Source organism: Salmo salar, chromosome 09, assembly GCF_965601325.2.
Source record: "Salmo salar chromosome 09, fSalSal1, whole genome shotgun sequence".
NCBI classification, from domain to species: domain Eukaryota; kingdom Metazoa; phylum Chordata; class Actinopteri; order Salmoniformes; family Salmonidae; genus Salmo; species Salmo salar.
In genome coordinates, this window is record NC_138299.1 from 41372672 (window position 1) to 41388412 (window position 15741).

General features: G+C 41.3%; 2 protein-coding genes across 10 annotated transcripts; both read left to right on the plus strand.

The window, feature by feature from the left end:
* The first annotated feature begins 1515 nt into the window (after nucleotides 1-1515).
* On the plus strand, nucleotides 1516-10213 carry cenpo (centromere protein O). Of its 2 annotated transcripts, XM_082955787.1 has the most exons (7): nucleotides 1516-1770; nucleotides 1908-2068; nucleotides 2399-2561; nucleotides 2739-3010; nucleotides 3283-3445; nucleotides 9226-9352; nucleotides 9692-10213. In XM_082955787.1, the coding sequence occupies exons 1-6, from the start codon at nucleotides 1752-1754 to the stop codon at nucleotides 9333-9335; spliced, it is 888 nt and encodes a 295-aa protein (XP_082811913.1). In that variant the 5' UTR covers nucleotides 1516-1751; the 3' UTR covers nucleotides 9336-9352; nucleotides 9692-10213. The 2 variants fall into 2 exon arrangements, with proteins under 2 accessions (XP_082811913.1, XP_014066971.1); XM_014211496.3 differs by having other exon boundaries at nucleotides 9226-10213.
* A 1663-nt stretch (nucleotides 10214-11876) lies between these two features.
* On the plus strand, nucleotides 11877-15602 carry tp53i3 (tumor protein p53 inducible protein 3). 8 transcript variants are annotated; one of them, XM_014211499.3, is made up of 7 exons: nucleotides 11990-12094; nucleotides 12502-12546; nucleotides 13042-13182; nucleotides 13438-13705; nucleotides 13904-14116; nucleotides 14345-14541; nucleotides 14849-15602. In XM_014211499.3, exons 3-7 carry the CDS (start codon nucleotides 13042-13044, stop codon nucleotides 15041-15043), a joined length of 1014 nt encoding a protein of 337 aa, XP_014066974.1. In that variant the 5' UTR covers nucleotides 11990-12094; nucleotides 12502-12546; the 3' UTR covers nucleotides 15044-15602. The 8 variants fall into 8 exon arrangements, 6 of the variants coding, with proteins under 6 accessions (XP_014066973.1, XP_014066974.1, XP_082811914.1 ...); XM_014211498.3 differs by lacking the exon at nucleotides 12502-12546 and having other exon boundaries at nucleotides 11877-12094; XR_014378750.1 differs by lacking the exons at nucleotides 11990-12094; nucleotides 12502-12546 and adding an exon at nucleotides 12303-12467 and having other exon boundaries at nucleotides 13904-14097; nucleotides 14345-14546; nucleotides 14849-14981.
* The last annotated feature ends 139 nt before the right edge of the window (nucleotides 15603-15741 follow it).

A 15741-nucleotide genomic window follows, 5' to 3' on the forward strand; every position in this document is an offset into this window, starting at 1 on the left:
AAAAGAAAAAGGGGGGAAAATATGAAAACTGCATCACAAACCAACGCTTCATCTATATGTCACCATTTAAAAACAATACCAAATCTCAAAACATCTCATACATCTTCTGCAGCAAAATCTCATACACCCAGGTACTTCTTTGCAGCTGCCACGTACATTCATGAAAAAACTCACTACCCCATTTCACTACATTGACCCAATCTGTTCCTGCACCATGCCAACGGCCTGGGAGGAGGGGAACTACCCCTCAACACACACTGTAACTCTTCTGACGTCCGATCTCACATGCCCAAATACTTCTCTGCAGCTGCCACCACAACATCTATTTTCTGTGATTTACTACATTCCATTTCTGTGGTACAGTTGATAACCATTGCTATGAACACTAAGAAGCCAACCTTACGAAGCATGAATCAGTCGTCGGCCTATCCCTCTGTGCTGGCACAGATCTACTACTCACAGCAACATGGAAACCCCTACAGTAGACACAACTTTATCCACCAAAACGACACAATCTTCTATCCCATGCCCTCGTGCACACTTCCCACATCTTGGGATCTCCTTCCTACAAACTGCTATGACATGACCATAAATGTTGCACCTGAAACAGAGCAGTGGATTCAGCACAAAAGGCTCTAACAGGATAACTGATGTATCCTAACATGACTTTGTCTGGTAGAGACTCTGACTCACCAAGTGCCTGCTCCCTCTAACTAAGTTACAGGTTACTTTCACTGATTCAACTGCACCCAACTCCTTTTCTCACCCACCCTGAAACCACAAATAGATCTGTCAAAAGGCAAGAGTCCACCTTCTCCGGGAAAAATGTCACTCCTACTGGTCCAGATTCTTTTTTATCATGTCCAACGACGCTAAGCTCGGGTTCCAAGCTCTTCACCACACCTTCCATGACACTTAACTCGCCCTCATTCACATCCCTCCAGAACTCAGTCTGGAGGACAGCTCACTGTTTGAGCTTGACAACATTCTTCTTCAACACCCCATCTCCATTTTTATGGTCATCTTCCTCAGATTCAAATCCAACCTCTCCTTTCATCATTCTGTTCAACCTCCTCTTCTTCTTTTTCCACCTCCATTCCTCCTCAGAAATCCACCTTTCTGTGTTCCTGTCCCAATATTCCTGTTCTGTTCCATGATTCCTCTTACCCACATGGAGGATGACTGTCAACCAAAGATTTATATATACACTAGATGATTTTATCGCTTGCACCGGTCAGTAAAGGAAGAGTTTGGGAGTATGGGAGAAGAAATTGTGTGGAGTAAAATATGGTTTGGGTGGACATTGTGGATGATAAGAAGACATGAAACAGGTCTGTGTGTTTAGTGGAGGAAACAGTGGAGCATGTGTTATTATTTTGTAAACTGTATTTTTATTTAACCTTTATTTAACTAGGTAAGTCAGTTTAAAACAAATTCTTATTTACAATGACGGCCTACCCCGGCCACAAAAGAAGAAGGAAAAAAGAAAGAAAAAGAAAGAAAAAAAGACAGACCGACAGTTTGTTTTGATTTTCTTCCGGGTTGGAAATCTAGCCGCCAAATTGAAGTGACCTAATGTGCATATGTTATTAAGAGTTACTAGAGATCTCTAATTTATTTAATAACTCCATGCACGCGTCATTAGTTTTATTTTGGCATTCACTTACGCGTTTCAAACATTGTTCAATCTTTGCTGACAACTTTCAAAACTACACTAGCAAGTTAGCTAGCTAGCTCACACGGAGGACATAATGGAAGAATCGAGAAAAGGTAGCGTCAAATAACGTTTTAACCGTTTTTGCATTACCAAGAGTTTGTACAAATGTCATTTTTGAGTAGATTGGTCTTAAATGTGTGTAATTTACCATGCTGGTTGGTTATCATTTATTATCATTTTATATCCCCAGGTGTTTTGGGGCACTTGAACATGTTGGAAATGGAGGCGAACAACTTTGAATTGAAGCAGCAGGAACTTCGACAGAGAGGTCGCGAGGAAGAGCTGAATGCAACCCTACAGGCACTCCTCACCAAAAGAGACCAGTTAAAAGTTGAAATAAAGGCAAATACGGTAAACTAGCTAGATCATCACTTATACTGATGTCACATTACCTGGCAGTAGCTATAATTTATTATCAGAATAAATGGATGCTTACTAATAAGTGGAGGTGTTGTTATAGAATGTTTACAAATGTACATTCCTTGGTTTTAAATAGTATCAAACCGTTATCACAGGTTGCAGGTGTATCTGAGAAGTCATTGTGTGGTCGTAGGCTGCTGCTCAGAGCTTACAGTAGTTCAGTGTATCTGAGAAGTCATTGTGTGGTCGTAGGCTGCTGCTCAGAGCTTAAAGTAGTTCAGTGTATCTGAGAAGTCATTGTATGGTCGTATTCCTTTCTAGTCTCTCCAGAAGATGAGAACTCTACTGGACCGAACAGATGTTCCATATGAGAGGAATGAGGATGTTGATGACCTGGAAGATGGCTCAGATAACTCACAACTTCTGCTGATGATGGCCAGACACACACAACTGAAGGACCTGCTTCATGCTCACCATCTTATAGGTAGGTACTTATAACCCAAATATGAGCAACTGTGTGTGTGTGTGTGTGTGTGTGTGTGTGTGTGTGTGTGTGTGTGTGTGTGTGTGTGTGTGTGTGTGTGTGGGTGGTATAGCAACTCTTTAGACAATATCACCAACCATCCATCCACGCCTCTTTCCCCTTCGTTGTCTTTCTCAGGTGGGTATGATGTCCTCCAGACTCGTAAAGGTAAAGGAGTGTGTGTCTCGTTGGCCACTGCATACGAAGGCGTCTACCTTGAGACATATAACCTGGAGATAGATCTGGGATCTAATCTGAGGATCTGCCGGCATAACATCCCTCCGTTCATCCCCTTGGAGAGGCTTGTTACGCAGGGCAACATGCAGACAGACATCAGGGACTTCCTGGACACCCTCAGCCAGTATCTCAATGCCTACGCTGGCCGCAAGCAGCAGCTACACCTCACCAAGGTACCAGCTTATTAGTGTACCAGCCATTCACATTGATATCTGAAATTAAATATTAATCCATTTTCATATATTATGCATCTTATGCAGATCTAAAAATACACTGTTATTGTCTGCTCAAAGTAAATAGAGGTGTAAGAACATAGTACCAGAAACCTTTGTTGTGATAGCTGTACACAGTATGTTAGATGACTACGTTATGTTTGCTCTGAAGGCTCCTACTATTGACAAAATGTCTAGACCAGTCTTCTGCCCTGTTCTCTGTCTGCTTCCAGGAGATCCATAGCTCTGTTCAGGTGGCGGAAAGTAATGCTCTCTGCACTATACTGGTGCTGATGTTCACTACACCAGGAGAGAAGGCCGAGGCTACACTGTGTACACTGCAGTATGCTGACCACACACAACGCCTGCCCACCCGGGTTAACATAGAGTCTGAAGGTACAACTCATAAACACCAACTGGATACATAATATGAACCTTTCAGTGTAAATGAGTGTACCGGAGCGTTGATCATATTAAAGCTGCAATATGTATTTAGAATTTTTGCAACCAGGAAATGGCAGAGCCATTTCTGCATAGTGCATCTTTAACCTTGAAATGACCGGAGTGTCGATAATATTAACCTTTGAGCGTACCAGAGCGTACCGAGCAATACTTATGTTTTCTAATCTATGGCTGTTTTAAAGGATGTAAAAAATATATATACAGCGCCTTCAGAAAGTATTCATACCCCTTGACTTATTCTACATTTTGTTCTGTTCTAGCCTGAATTCAAAATTAAATGGATTTAAAAAAATCTCACCCATATACCCACTATACCCCATAATGACAAAGTTGTCCATTATTCTTCAAGCTCTGTCATATTGGTTGTTGATCATTGTTAGACAACCTTTTCAGGTCTTGTCATAGATTTTCAAGTAGATTTAAGTCAAAACTGTAACTTGGCCAATCAGGAACATTCACTATCTTCTTGACAAGAAACAAGAAACTTTGGCCTTGTGTTTTGTTATTGTCCTGCTGAAAGGTAAATTCATTTCCCAGTGTCTGGTGGAAAGCAGACTGAACCAGGTTTTCCTCTAGGATTTAGCCTGTAATTAGCTCCATTCCGGGTTTTTTTATCCTGAAAGACTCCCCAGTCCGTAACGATTACAAGCATACCCATAACATGATCCAGCCACCACTATGCTTGAAAATATGGAGAGTTATACTCTCAGCACACCAAGTCTCCCAGCCTCGGCTGCAAAGTGGGCAGGTGTCCATCCGCTATCAGTTCTCAGGCAGGCACTGGCTCCGTGCTGGATTTGCCCCAAACATAACACTTTATATTCTGGACAAAAGGTTAATTGCTTTGCCAATTATTTTGCAGTATTAGTTTAGTGCCTTGTTGCGAACAGGATGCATGTCTTGAAATATTTGTATTCTGTACAGGATCCTTCTTTTCCTTTCTTTCAATTAGGTTAGTATTGTGGAGTAACTACAATGTTGATCCATCCTCAGTTTTCTCCTACCACAGCCATTAAACTCAAACTGTTTTAAAGTCACCTTTGGCCTTATGGTGAAATCCCTGAGCGGTTTCCTTCCTCTCCGGCAACTGAGTTAGGAAGGACGCCTGTATCTTTGTAGTGACTATATGTATTGATATACCATCTAAAGTGTAATTCATTTTTTTTATTTCACCTTTATTTAACCAGGTAGGCAAGTTGAGAACAAGTTCTCATTTACAATTGCGACCTGGCCAAGATAAAGCAAAGCAGTTCGACAACATACAAAAACACAGAGTTACACATGGAGTGAAACAACATACAATCAATGATACAGTAGACAAAAATAAGACTATATACAATGTGAGCAAATTATGTGAGATAAGGGAGGTAAAGGCAAAAAAAGGCCATGGTGGCAAAGTAAATAAATTAAAACACTGGAATAGATTTGTAATTTGAAGAAAGTTCAAAGTTAAAATATAAATAATATGGTGCAAAGGAGCAAAATAATAATAAATAAAATAAATAAATACAGTAGGGGAAGAGGTAGTAGTTTGGGCTAAATTATAGATGGGCTATGTACAGGTGCAGTGATCTGGGAGCTGCTCTGATAGCTGGTGCTTAAAGCTAGTGAGGGAGATAAGTGTTTCCAGTTTCAGAGATTTTTGTAGTTCGTTCCAGTCATTGGCAGCAGAGAACTGGAAGGAGAGACGACCAAAGGAGGAGTTGGCTTTAGGGGTGACCAGAGAGATATACCTGCTGGAGCGCGTGCTACAGGTGGGTGCTGCTATGGTGACCAGTGAGCGGAGATAAGGGGGGACTTTACCTAGCAGGGTCTTGTAAATGACCTGGAGCCAATGTGTTTGACGACGATTATGAAGCGAAGGCCAGCCAACGAGAGCGTACAGGTCGTAGTATATGGGGCTTTGGTGACAAAACGGATGGCACTGTGATAGACTGCATCCAGCTTGTTGAGTAGGGTATTGGAGGCTATTTTGTAAATGACATCGCCAAAGTCGAGGATTGGTAGGATGGTCAGTTTTACGAGGGTATGTTTGGCAGCATGAGTGAAGGATGCTTTGTTGCGAAATAGGAAGCCAATTCTAGATTTAACTTTGGATTGGAGATGATTGATGTGAGTCTGGAAGGAGAGTTTACAGTCTAACCAGACACCTAGGTATTTGTAGTTGTCCACAAATTCTAAGTCAGAACCGTCCAGAGAAGTGATGCTGGACAGGCGGGCAGGTGCAGGCAGCGATCAGTTGAAGAGCATGCATTTAGTTTTACTTGTATTTAGGAGCAGTTGGAGACCACGGAAGGAGAGTTGTATGGCATTGAAGCTCGTCTGGAGAGTTGTTAACACAGTGTCCAAAGAAGGGCCAGAAGTATACAGAATGGTGTCGTCTGCGTAGAGGTGGATCAGAGATTCACCAGCAGCAAGAGCGACATCATTGATGTATATAGAGAAAAGAGTTTAATTAATAACTTCACCATGCTCAAATGGATATTCAATTTAAGCTTTAAATTTTTTTTTTTACTAATCTACCAATAGGTGCCCTTCTTTGTGAGGCATTGGAAAACCTCCCTGGTCTTTGTGGTTAAATCTGTGTTTTGACATTCACTGCTCGACTGAGGGACCTTACAATTATTTGTATGTGTGGGGGAACAAAGATGAGCTAGTCCAGGCAACATATTATGTGACTTTTTAAGCACATTTTTTCCTCCTGAATTTATTTAAGTTTGCCATAACAAAGGGGTTGAATACTTATTGACATTTCAGCTTTTCATTTTTAAATAATTTGTAAACATTCTGAAAAACATAATTTCACTTTGATATTGGGTGTAGGCTAGTAACAAAACTTCTCCACTTAATCAATTTTAAACGCAGGCTGTAACACCAAAATGTGGAAAAAGTCAAGGTGTGTGTGTGTGTGTGTGTGTGTGTGTGTGTGTGTGTGTGTGTGTGTGTGTGTGTGTGTGTGTGTGTGTGTGTGTGTGTGTGTGTGTGTGTGTGTGTGTGTGTGTGTGTGTGTGTGTGTGTGTGTGTGTGTGATATACAGTTGAAGTCGGAAGTTTACATACACCTTAGCCAAATACATTTCAACTCCGTTTTTCACAATTCCTGACATTTAATCCTAGTAAAAATTCCGTCTTGGGTCAGTTAGGATCACCACTTTATTTAAAAAATGTGAAATGTCAGAATAATAGTAGAGAGAATTATTTATTTCAGCTTTTATTTCTTTCATCACATTCCCAGTGGGTCAGAATTTTACATATACTCAATTAGTATTTGGTAGCATTGCCTTTAAATTGTTTAATTTGGGTCAAACGTTTCGGGTAGCCTTCCACAAGGCTGGCCACTCCAATACCGTTTCGGGTAGCCTTCCACAAGGCTGGCCACTCCAATACCTTGACTTTGTTGTCTTTAAACCATTTTGCCACAACTTTGGAAGTATGCTTGGGGTCATTGTCCATTTGGAAGACCCATTTCCGACCAAGCTTTAACTTCCTGACTGATGTCTTGAGATTGCTTCAATATATGCACATCATTTTCCTCCTCATGATGTCATCTATTTTGTGAAGTGCACCAGTCCCTCTTGCAGCAATGCACCCCCACAACATGATGCTGCCACCCCCGTGCTTCACGGTTGGGATGGTGTTCTTCGGCTTGCAAGCCTCCCCTTTTTCCTCCAAACATAACGATGGTCATTACGGCCAAACAGTTGTTTTTGTTTCATCAGTCTGGCTTTTTTATGGCGGTTTTGGAGCAGTGGCTTCTTCTTTGCTCAGCAGCCTTTCAGGTTATGTCGATATAGGACTCGTTTTACTGTAAATATAAATACGTTTGTACCTGTTTCCTCCAGCATCTTCACAAGGTCCTTTGCTGTTGTTCTGGGATTGATTTTCACTTTTCTCACCAAAGTACGTTCATCTCTAGGAGACAGAATGCATCTCCTTCCGGAGCAGTATGATGGCTGCGTGGTCCATGGTATTTATACTTGCATACTATTGTTTGTACAGATGAACGTGGTACCTTCAGGCGTTTGGAAATTGCTCCCAAGGATGAACCAGACTTGTGGAGACTACTTTTTTTTCTGAGGTCTTGGCTGATTTCTTTTGATTTTCCCAGGATGTCAAGCAACGAGGCATTGAGTTTGAAGGTAGGCCTTGAAAAACATCCACAGGGTCCCTTGTGGCTTGGTTGGTAGAGCATGGTGTTTGCAACACCAGGGTTGTGGGTTCGATTCCCACGGGGGACCAGTACGGAGAAAAAAAAAAAAATGTATGCATTCACTACTGTAAGTCGCTCTGGATAAGAGCGTCTGCTAAATGACTGAAATGTAAATGTAATGTACACCTCCAATTGACTCTCATGATGTCAGTTAGCCTATCAGAAGCTTCTATAGCAATGACATAATTTTCTGGAATTTTACAAGCTGTTTAAAGGCACAGTCAACTTAGTGTATGTAAACTTCTGACCCAGTGGAATTTTGATACAGTGAATTATAATTGAAATAATCTGTCTGTAAACAATTGTTGGAAAAATCACTTGTGTCATACACAAAGTAGGTGTCCTAACCGACTTGCCAAAACAATAGTTTAACAAGAAATTTGTGGAGTGGTTGAAAAACGAGTTTTATGTGTATTTAAATATATGTAAACTTCCGATTTCAACTGTGTATGTGTATACAGAAACAGACGCCTCACAAGTCCTCAACTGGCAGCTTCATTAAATAGTACCCGCAAAACACCAGTCTCAATGTCAACAGTGAAGAGGTGACTCTGGGATGCTGGCCTTCTAGGCATAGTTGCAAAGAAAAAGCCATATCTCAGATTGGCCAATAAAAGATTAAGATGGGCAAAAGAACACAGACATTGGACAGAGGAACTCTGCCTAGAAGGCCAGCATCCCAGAGTCACCTCTTCATTGTTGACGTTGAGACTGGTGTTTTGCGGGAACTATTTAATGAAGCTGCCAGTTAAGGACTCCTGAAGTTGTCTGTTTCTCAAACTAGACACTAATGTACTTGTCCTCTTGCTCAGTTGTGCAAGATGGCCTCCCACTCCTCCTTTCTATTCTGGTTAGAGCCAGTTTGCGCTGTTCTGTGAAGGGAGTAGTACACAGCGTTGTACGAGATCTTCAGTTTCTGGGCAATTTCTCACATGGAATAGCCTTCATTTCTTAGAACAAGAATAGTCTGATGAGTTTCTGAAGCAAGGTCTTTGTTTCTGGCCATTAATCGAACCCACAAATGCTGATGCTCCAGATACTCAACTAGTTTGAAGAAGGCCAGTTTTATTGCTTGTTTAATCAGAACAGTTTTCAGCTGTGCTAAAATAATTGCAAAAGGGTTTCTAATGATCAATTAGCCTTTCAAAATGGTAAACTTGGATTAGCTAACACAACGTGCCATTGGAATACAGGAGTGATGGTTGCTGATAATGGGCCTCTGTACACCTATGTAGATATTCCATAAAAAATCTGCAGTTTCCAGCTACAATAGACATTTACAACATTTACAATGTCTACACTGTATTTCTGATCAATTTGATGTTATTTTAATGGACAATTTTTTGTTGTTGCTTTTCTTTCAAAAACAAGGATATTTCTAAGTGACCCCAAATGTGTGTGTGTGTGTGTGTGTGTGTGTGGTGTGTGTGTGTGTGTGTGTGTGTGTGTGTGTGTGTGTGTGTGTGTGTGTGTGTGTGTGTGTGTGTGTGTGTGTGTGTGTGTAGACACTGCGCTGGTGAGTTCTCCACAATGGAAGAAGAACCAAGCCCTACTCCTGGGGACTCCATTACACACAGCCTTGGTGACCATGAAGAAGAATGGCAGTATCGCTTAATCTGCTCACAGTATACTGTAAATACGCTCATGACTGAATAATTGTTTATGTCAATGTATTTCATTTATTTAACGTATCTTTTTATACTCATTTCATTGTCAGTCTTCCCTGTGGCTCAGTTGGTAGAGCATGGTGTGTGCAACACCAGGGTTGTGGGTTCGATTCCCACGGGGCCAGTACAAAAAAATAAAATAAAGAAAATGCATGAAATGTATGCATTCACTACTGTAAGTCGCTCTGGATAAGAGCGTCTGCTAAATTACTAAAATGTAAATGTACTATCTAGTAGTTGTCTGTTAGGAGTATACCAAACATTAGGAAGTAATATTGAGTTGCACACCCCCTTTTGCCCTCAGAACATGTTGACTCCAGTGCTTTCCACAGTTGTGTCAATTTGGCTGGATCTACTTTGGGTGGTGGACTGGTGCACCTGGCACCTACTACCATACCCCGTTCAAAGGTACTTAAATCTTTTGTCTTGTACATTCACCCTCTGAATAGCACACATCCACAATCCATGTCTCAATTGTCTCAAGGCTTAAACATCCTTCTTTCACCTGTCTCCTCCCCTTCATCTGCACTGATTGAAGTGGATTTAACAAGTGACATCAATAAGGGATCATAGCTTTCACCTGGATTCACCTGATCAGTCTATGTCATGGAAAGATCAGGTGTTCTTAATGTTTTTTACACTCAGTGTATATCTTTTTGAGTTCATGTAAGAGTTAATGTACTTGCTATTCCCTTTCGCTTATTCAACATTGTTTGCACATGTATATATTTTTGTTAATAAAAAAGTAAAGTACCCATTTTACTCAAGTTTGACAACCCTGTTTGCAATATAATTACAACAATACAGTATGTTTTGCTAAGCTAAATTTGTGTTGTCTTGATTTATTTGACTCCATCAGTTAACTAAAAGCAGTGGCACTATTCCCTTAAGCTACCTGAGATTTACCTCACAGAGGAAACCTGATGGTGTGCATTTACAGTCTTTCAAAAGTGGATAATTACTTCACAAAGGTTACTAGGAAACAAAATGGTCTACATGAAACACCATATGAAAATCAGGTTTCTCAAAAAAAGTGGTATAACGTGTTTTCATCTGACCTTTGAAAGCAATACCTCTGTCATGTTTCTATCTGCTCATTACAAGCGTTGTCAAGTTTTTTCAGAAAGTTGTTTATTTTCTGGCTCAGCATATCCTGCTGATATTGTTTTAGTCTTTCCTTCTCTCCTCTAGCATGTTGCTGTTGGCTGGCCAGCTCCTTTTCTGAGATACTGTCGATAGTGGATATTTGCCTCAGCTGCATGATAGAAAACACCCCTGCCCCTACCTCTGTCTCTCTGTGTTTGGCAGAGTGTCCTGCCTCTGTCTCTCTGTGTTTGGCAGAGTGTCCTGCCTCTGTCTCTCTGTGTTTGGCAGAGTGTCCTGCCTCTGTCTCTCTGTGTTTGGCAGAGTGTCCTGCCTCTGGCTCTCTGTGCTTGGCAGAGTGCCCTGCCCTTGCTTGTGTCTCTCTGTGCTTGGCAGAGTGCCCTGCCCTTGCTTGTGTCTGTCTGTGCATGGCAGAGTGTCCTGTCTCTGTCTCTCTGTGATTGGCAGGGTGTACGGTTTTGGGCTGTGCTGACTGAGATCTCCTCAAGCTCAGCATTGATGTTCCTCTAGCCTCAACCCCAACCATTGTAGGTTTCTCTACAATGACATTACTGTTTGATGTCTGCCAACATGAGACTAGTTTTCTTCTGTCGATGGAAAGGGATTTACTGGAGTACAACCGTCTGTTCTCAGAGGCAGAGACGGCACGATCCATCCTTGCCTTTTTAGTTTCGGATATTTCTTTCATGGTTTTGTTGATAGTGGCACAAGGTTCACAGACTTTGAGAAGTAGTAGTTTCCTGTGTTCCATCATCAGTGAGTTTCTATCCTGACACAGAACTCTGAGGGTGTACCTGTGCCTCATGTCTAACAGGGTCAGTTTGTGTTGAAGAATAATGTCCTCCTGGTGATTCAGAAACCTCACATCCAGAACAGACTTTGGTCTCTTGCGGTCGACCACCTCGGTCATATCCAGATCATGCCTTATCATGGTGCTTGGGAATAAAAGGAATATTTGTTTTTGACTTCTCTATTTGTTCCTGTTTTCATCACATTAACAATACTCACCCAGACATTAACATAACTAAATGTATTCTTATTCAATATATCCATGAAGTTTCACTTGCAAATCAAGGTTTCATCAAATTGTCTTACCTCGTCGATGAATGACGACCTGTATCACAAGCATGTGTCTACAGTTTTCCCACGATGTTGCTCTGTTACCTTTTTTAGGTGTGGATGCGAGCAGATCAGTAGGCTACTCTGGATAGGCTACACGGGAGTGTTGGCTGCTATGACATCCAAGCAAGCATTGTTGTAGGGTTATTGTATTTCTCCCAGGGTGGTAGGGAATTGAATGTGTGTTACTGTTCTTCTCTAATTATGTGTTGAGGATTATCACAGTGTTGTGTAATAACCCAGTCCATACATGGTTATTAGTCTGCTGGCTGTCACAATTTCATTAAATTGGCGTATTTCAGAGTGTAGCCTATAATCTTTGGTTCATGTTTAATTTCAAAGCGTTTTGAAAGGTAATTCTTTAGCTTGATCTTGTTCCCTCACTACAACTATAAAGTGGGGGGCAGCGGGTAGGAGGAATTACAATCAGGCAACTCATAAACCCACTACAAGCACATTCTCTGGGAATTGTTGAGCTCTTTTGGTAAGTAGCCTAAAAACAAGCTTTCAAGATTATTATAATGCTTTATTTGCAGCACCTCTTGTTGTGCAATGTTCTTTTTTCTTAGTTTACATAACATATTTTTGTAATTCAATAAGTTCATTGCCCTCTCCTGTTGTGTGGCAGAATGAGCTCGAGAGATGTTCGATAGTTCTGACAACTTTCTGCCCACATTGGCGAGGTGATAGGAAGTGTAAACAATGTAGCCAAAACTCGCAACAAATTATCTGGCGATTTTACTACGTTGTCAATGGCTACATTGTTGCACTACCTCAATCAACACTGCGTAAACTTTGCGCCAGTAGGCCTGTCATCAACGCATTTATTGTATCAACGGGCTGCAGATGTTTTGTTTGTAAGTCAGTTCCGAACTTATTTTTCCATTCAAGGTTCTTGAAGACATGTCACAACATTAGAGACAATCAGAAAACAATGCAAGTACCTTATTAATAAAGTCTTTATTACGCTTTTATTATGCAATATTTCCCCAAAGGAACAGATGTGGTCAGATGCAGAAGTATGCTGAAATTGACTTGTCATACAACACACGTAGAGCAAAGCTTTGTCGTTATGTATTTTTATTTATTTACTTTACCTTTATTTAACTAGGCAAGTCAGTTAAGAACAAATTCTTATTTTCAATGACAGCCTAGGAACAGTGGGTTAACTGCCTTGTTCAGGGGCAGAACGACAGATCTTTACCTTGTCAGCTCCGGGATTCAATCTTTCGACCTTTAGTCCAACGCTCTAACCATGATGGGGCTACTTGCCGCCCCATCATTGGATCGCTATGAATGATTGATTTTATTCCTCTGTGGAATAAAATTGATTTGAACCTGAACTTGATTTTTATGTACTCTCAATGTAATGTGGCTTTGAGTGTCCTGAAAGGCGTCTGCCAAATACAATTATTTATGAATGGTTATCAGATGATGACGGCAGTGTGTGTGGACACACCAGGGGGACCAGAGAGTATGCTGTTGAGGAATGTCCCCAGACCTCAACCTGAACATGGAGAAGTCCTCATCAGAGTCCATGCAACCGCTCTGAACAGGGCTGACACATTGCAGGTATACCCCTATAGACCGTACGAATATTCATCTATGGCTCTACGATCAACAACAAAATCTTTGTCACTTCTTCCACCTCCTATTGAACAGTCACAGGATCACTCTAAGCATATGCCTATATAGCAAGCTATTGGACAGTCACAGAGGTGAATGTTCAGAAGGCTCAATTGCAAACTGAACACTGAAGTGGATTGCAAATATTATGTTAACTATTGTTATGCTAAGACACTAAAGTTGTTGTTTCTATTTTGACAGAGGAAAGGACTGTACCCCGCTCCACCTGGTGAGAGTGAGGTCCTGGGTTTGGAGGCGGCTGGTACAGTGGCCAGCGTTGGCCCAGGGGTTAGGCTGTCCTGGGGGCTAGGGGACTGGGTCATGACCCTACTCTCTGGAGGAGGGTATGCCGAGTATGTGGCTGTTCCAGAGGAGCTTCTCATGTCTATCCCCACTCATCTCACTGTCTACCAGGCTGCTGCCATACCTGAGGCCTGGCTCACTGCATTTCAGCTCCTGCACTTCGTAGGTAGGCCCCTATAGCAAGTTTTATTTGACTTTAACCTTTATTTAACCAGGAAGTCCTATTGAGGTCAGAGGACCTCTTTTCCAAAAGAGACCTGCATAGCCAAGAAAGGCTATTTCATATTTGCATTCAGGCATTTAATCAAAGCACCAATCAGGAAACCCAGACTTGTAGATGTATGTTCAATCTCTTCTTTTGTAGCTCAGGTGAAGGAAGGAGAGATAGTGTTGGTGCATGCTGGGGCCAGTGGGGTGGGGACTGCCGCTGTCCAGCTGGTCCGATTGGCTGGGGCTATTCCCATAGTTACTGCAGGAAGCTCTGAGAAACTACAGATGGCAGAGACACTGGGAGCCGCTGCTGGTTTCAACTACAAACATGAGGACTTTGCAGAGAAAGTTAGTGATTTTACAGCAGGTGAGTTAATAATCAGGTCAATGAGAACATAAATGCCATTTCACATAATAATGAATCTAGGGTGTTGTGAACTGCTTACAACATTGAGTGAGTTCATTTGATAATTGTATCATATGCATACAAATCAGTGTGTGTGGATACAAATCTTAGCCATACAGAGAGAGAGAGAGAGATGTATCCAGAGAAACCATTGGATCAAACTAGACTAAACAGGCAAGCTTTGTGCAGGCAGAGGAGCAAACGTCATCTTGGACTGCATTGGTGGGTCCAACTGGGAGAGGAACGTGGCCTGTCTGGCCACAGATGGACGATGGGTGCTGTATGGCTGCATGGGAGGAAAGACCGTGACAGGAGACATACTGGGCAAGCTGCTGTCTAAACGAGGACAGCTCCTCTGTAGCCTCCTCAGGTCACGCAGTCTGCAGGTGATGTATGGATGATTGATTGATTGATCAGTTGCTTGTCCTACGAGAGGAAATTATTTCCACAGTAGAAACTAATATTATAATGTAAATTAAAAAGTAAAAAATATGTCAGTGAAAGGCAGCGCCGACAACACAAATTTTCTGTGTGCAATAATGCCCAAAGTAAAACTTTCAATATGTGTTGGATATGGACCTCTCACTTAAATGCCATGCAATTAAAAACTTTAGCCTTACCCCAGCCTAGAACACTGTCTTTGTTACTACTTTCTAAATGTGAAATGTGTGGTCCTGTGTTTTCTCATGTCAGTATAAAGCAGATCTGGTGAGAGCCTTCTCAGAAAGGGCCCTACCTCACTTCTCAGACCCGACTAGCTCCCCCTGCCGCCTGAGGCCTGTAATCGACAGCATGTTCAGTCTGGACCAGGTAGCTGATGCTCACAGACACATGGAAGCCAATAGAAACATGGGAAAGATTGTAATCAATGTCATGAACCCACAATGATGGGACCTCTAGTGACGGTGTCATCTTTCCATTTAGTTCCAAACTCAACATTTGGTTGAGCAACTTGGTTTATGACCATTCACCTCTATAACATATATCAAAATAAAATGTTATTTGTCACATGCGCCGTACATAAGGTGTAGACTTTACCATTAAATGCTTACTTACAGGCCTTTAACCAACAATGCAGAGCTAGAAAGTAAGAAAAAGGGAAATAGTAACACAGTAAAATAATCAATGTGCAGAGGTACGAGGTAGTTGAATGCATATGTCCTGAATGTTATAAGGTGACCGAGTTGATAAATACTGTGTTGAAAGCTAGATATAAAGCTTTCGTGTTTCCTACTACAGTAACTATGGTGTCAGTGTCTCATCACTCTCCTCATCTTAACAGTATTTGTGTCACCTTCTGTTTATTGTTCAATCAAATTATGCATATAATTTTTTACTTAGTCTAAAACAAAAACGGTGTTACTGGTAATAGTACAATTTGTTTGCCCCATCTGTGATTTCATTATAAACAAGAATAAACGTCTTTTTTTTCAACAAGAACAATCAATATTGTTTGTAATAATTTATTTTCTGTTCATAACTAATCCTTACCACACATTAAATTGTTATAGTAGACATGTTATATAGCCTATGTAATACTATGTGTTGAATTTCCATGTTCAGTCGGCCCACAAAGAATGTCTGAA

Bases quoted from the DNA above. Each gene is read 5' to 3' on its own strand.
- cenpo (XM_014211496.3), top strand. The intron at 2,069-2,398 runs GTAAACTAGCTA...ATTCCTTTCTAG, and splicing joins TTGAAATAAAGGCAAATACG to TCTCTCCAGAAGATGAGAAC. The intron at 2,562-2,738 runs GTAGGTACTTAT...TGTCTTTCTCAG, and splicing joins TCATGCTCACCATCTTATAG to GTGGGTATGATGTCCTCCAG.
- tp53i3 (XM_014211497.3), top strand. From the start codon at position 12,363: ATGGCTACATTGTTGCACTACCTCAATCAACACTGCGTAAACTTTGCG. The intron at 13,706-13,903 runs GTAGGCCCCTAT...CTTCTTTTGTAG, and splicing joins TCAGCTCCTGCACTTCGTAG to CTCAGGTGAAGGAAGGAGAG. The intron at 14,542-14,848 runs GTGATGTATGGA...TTCTCATGTCAG, and splicing joins TCAGGTCACGCAGTCTGCAG to TATAAAGCAGATCTGGTGAG.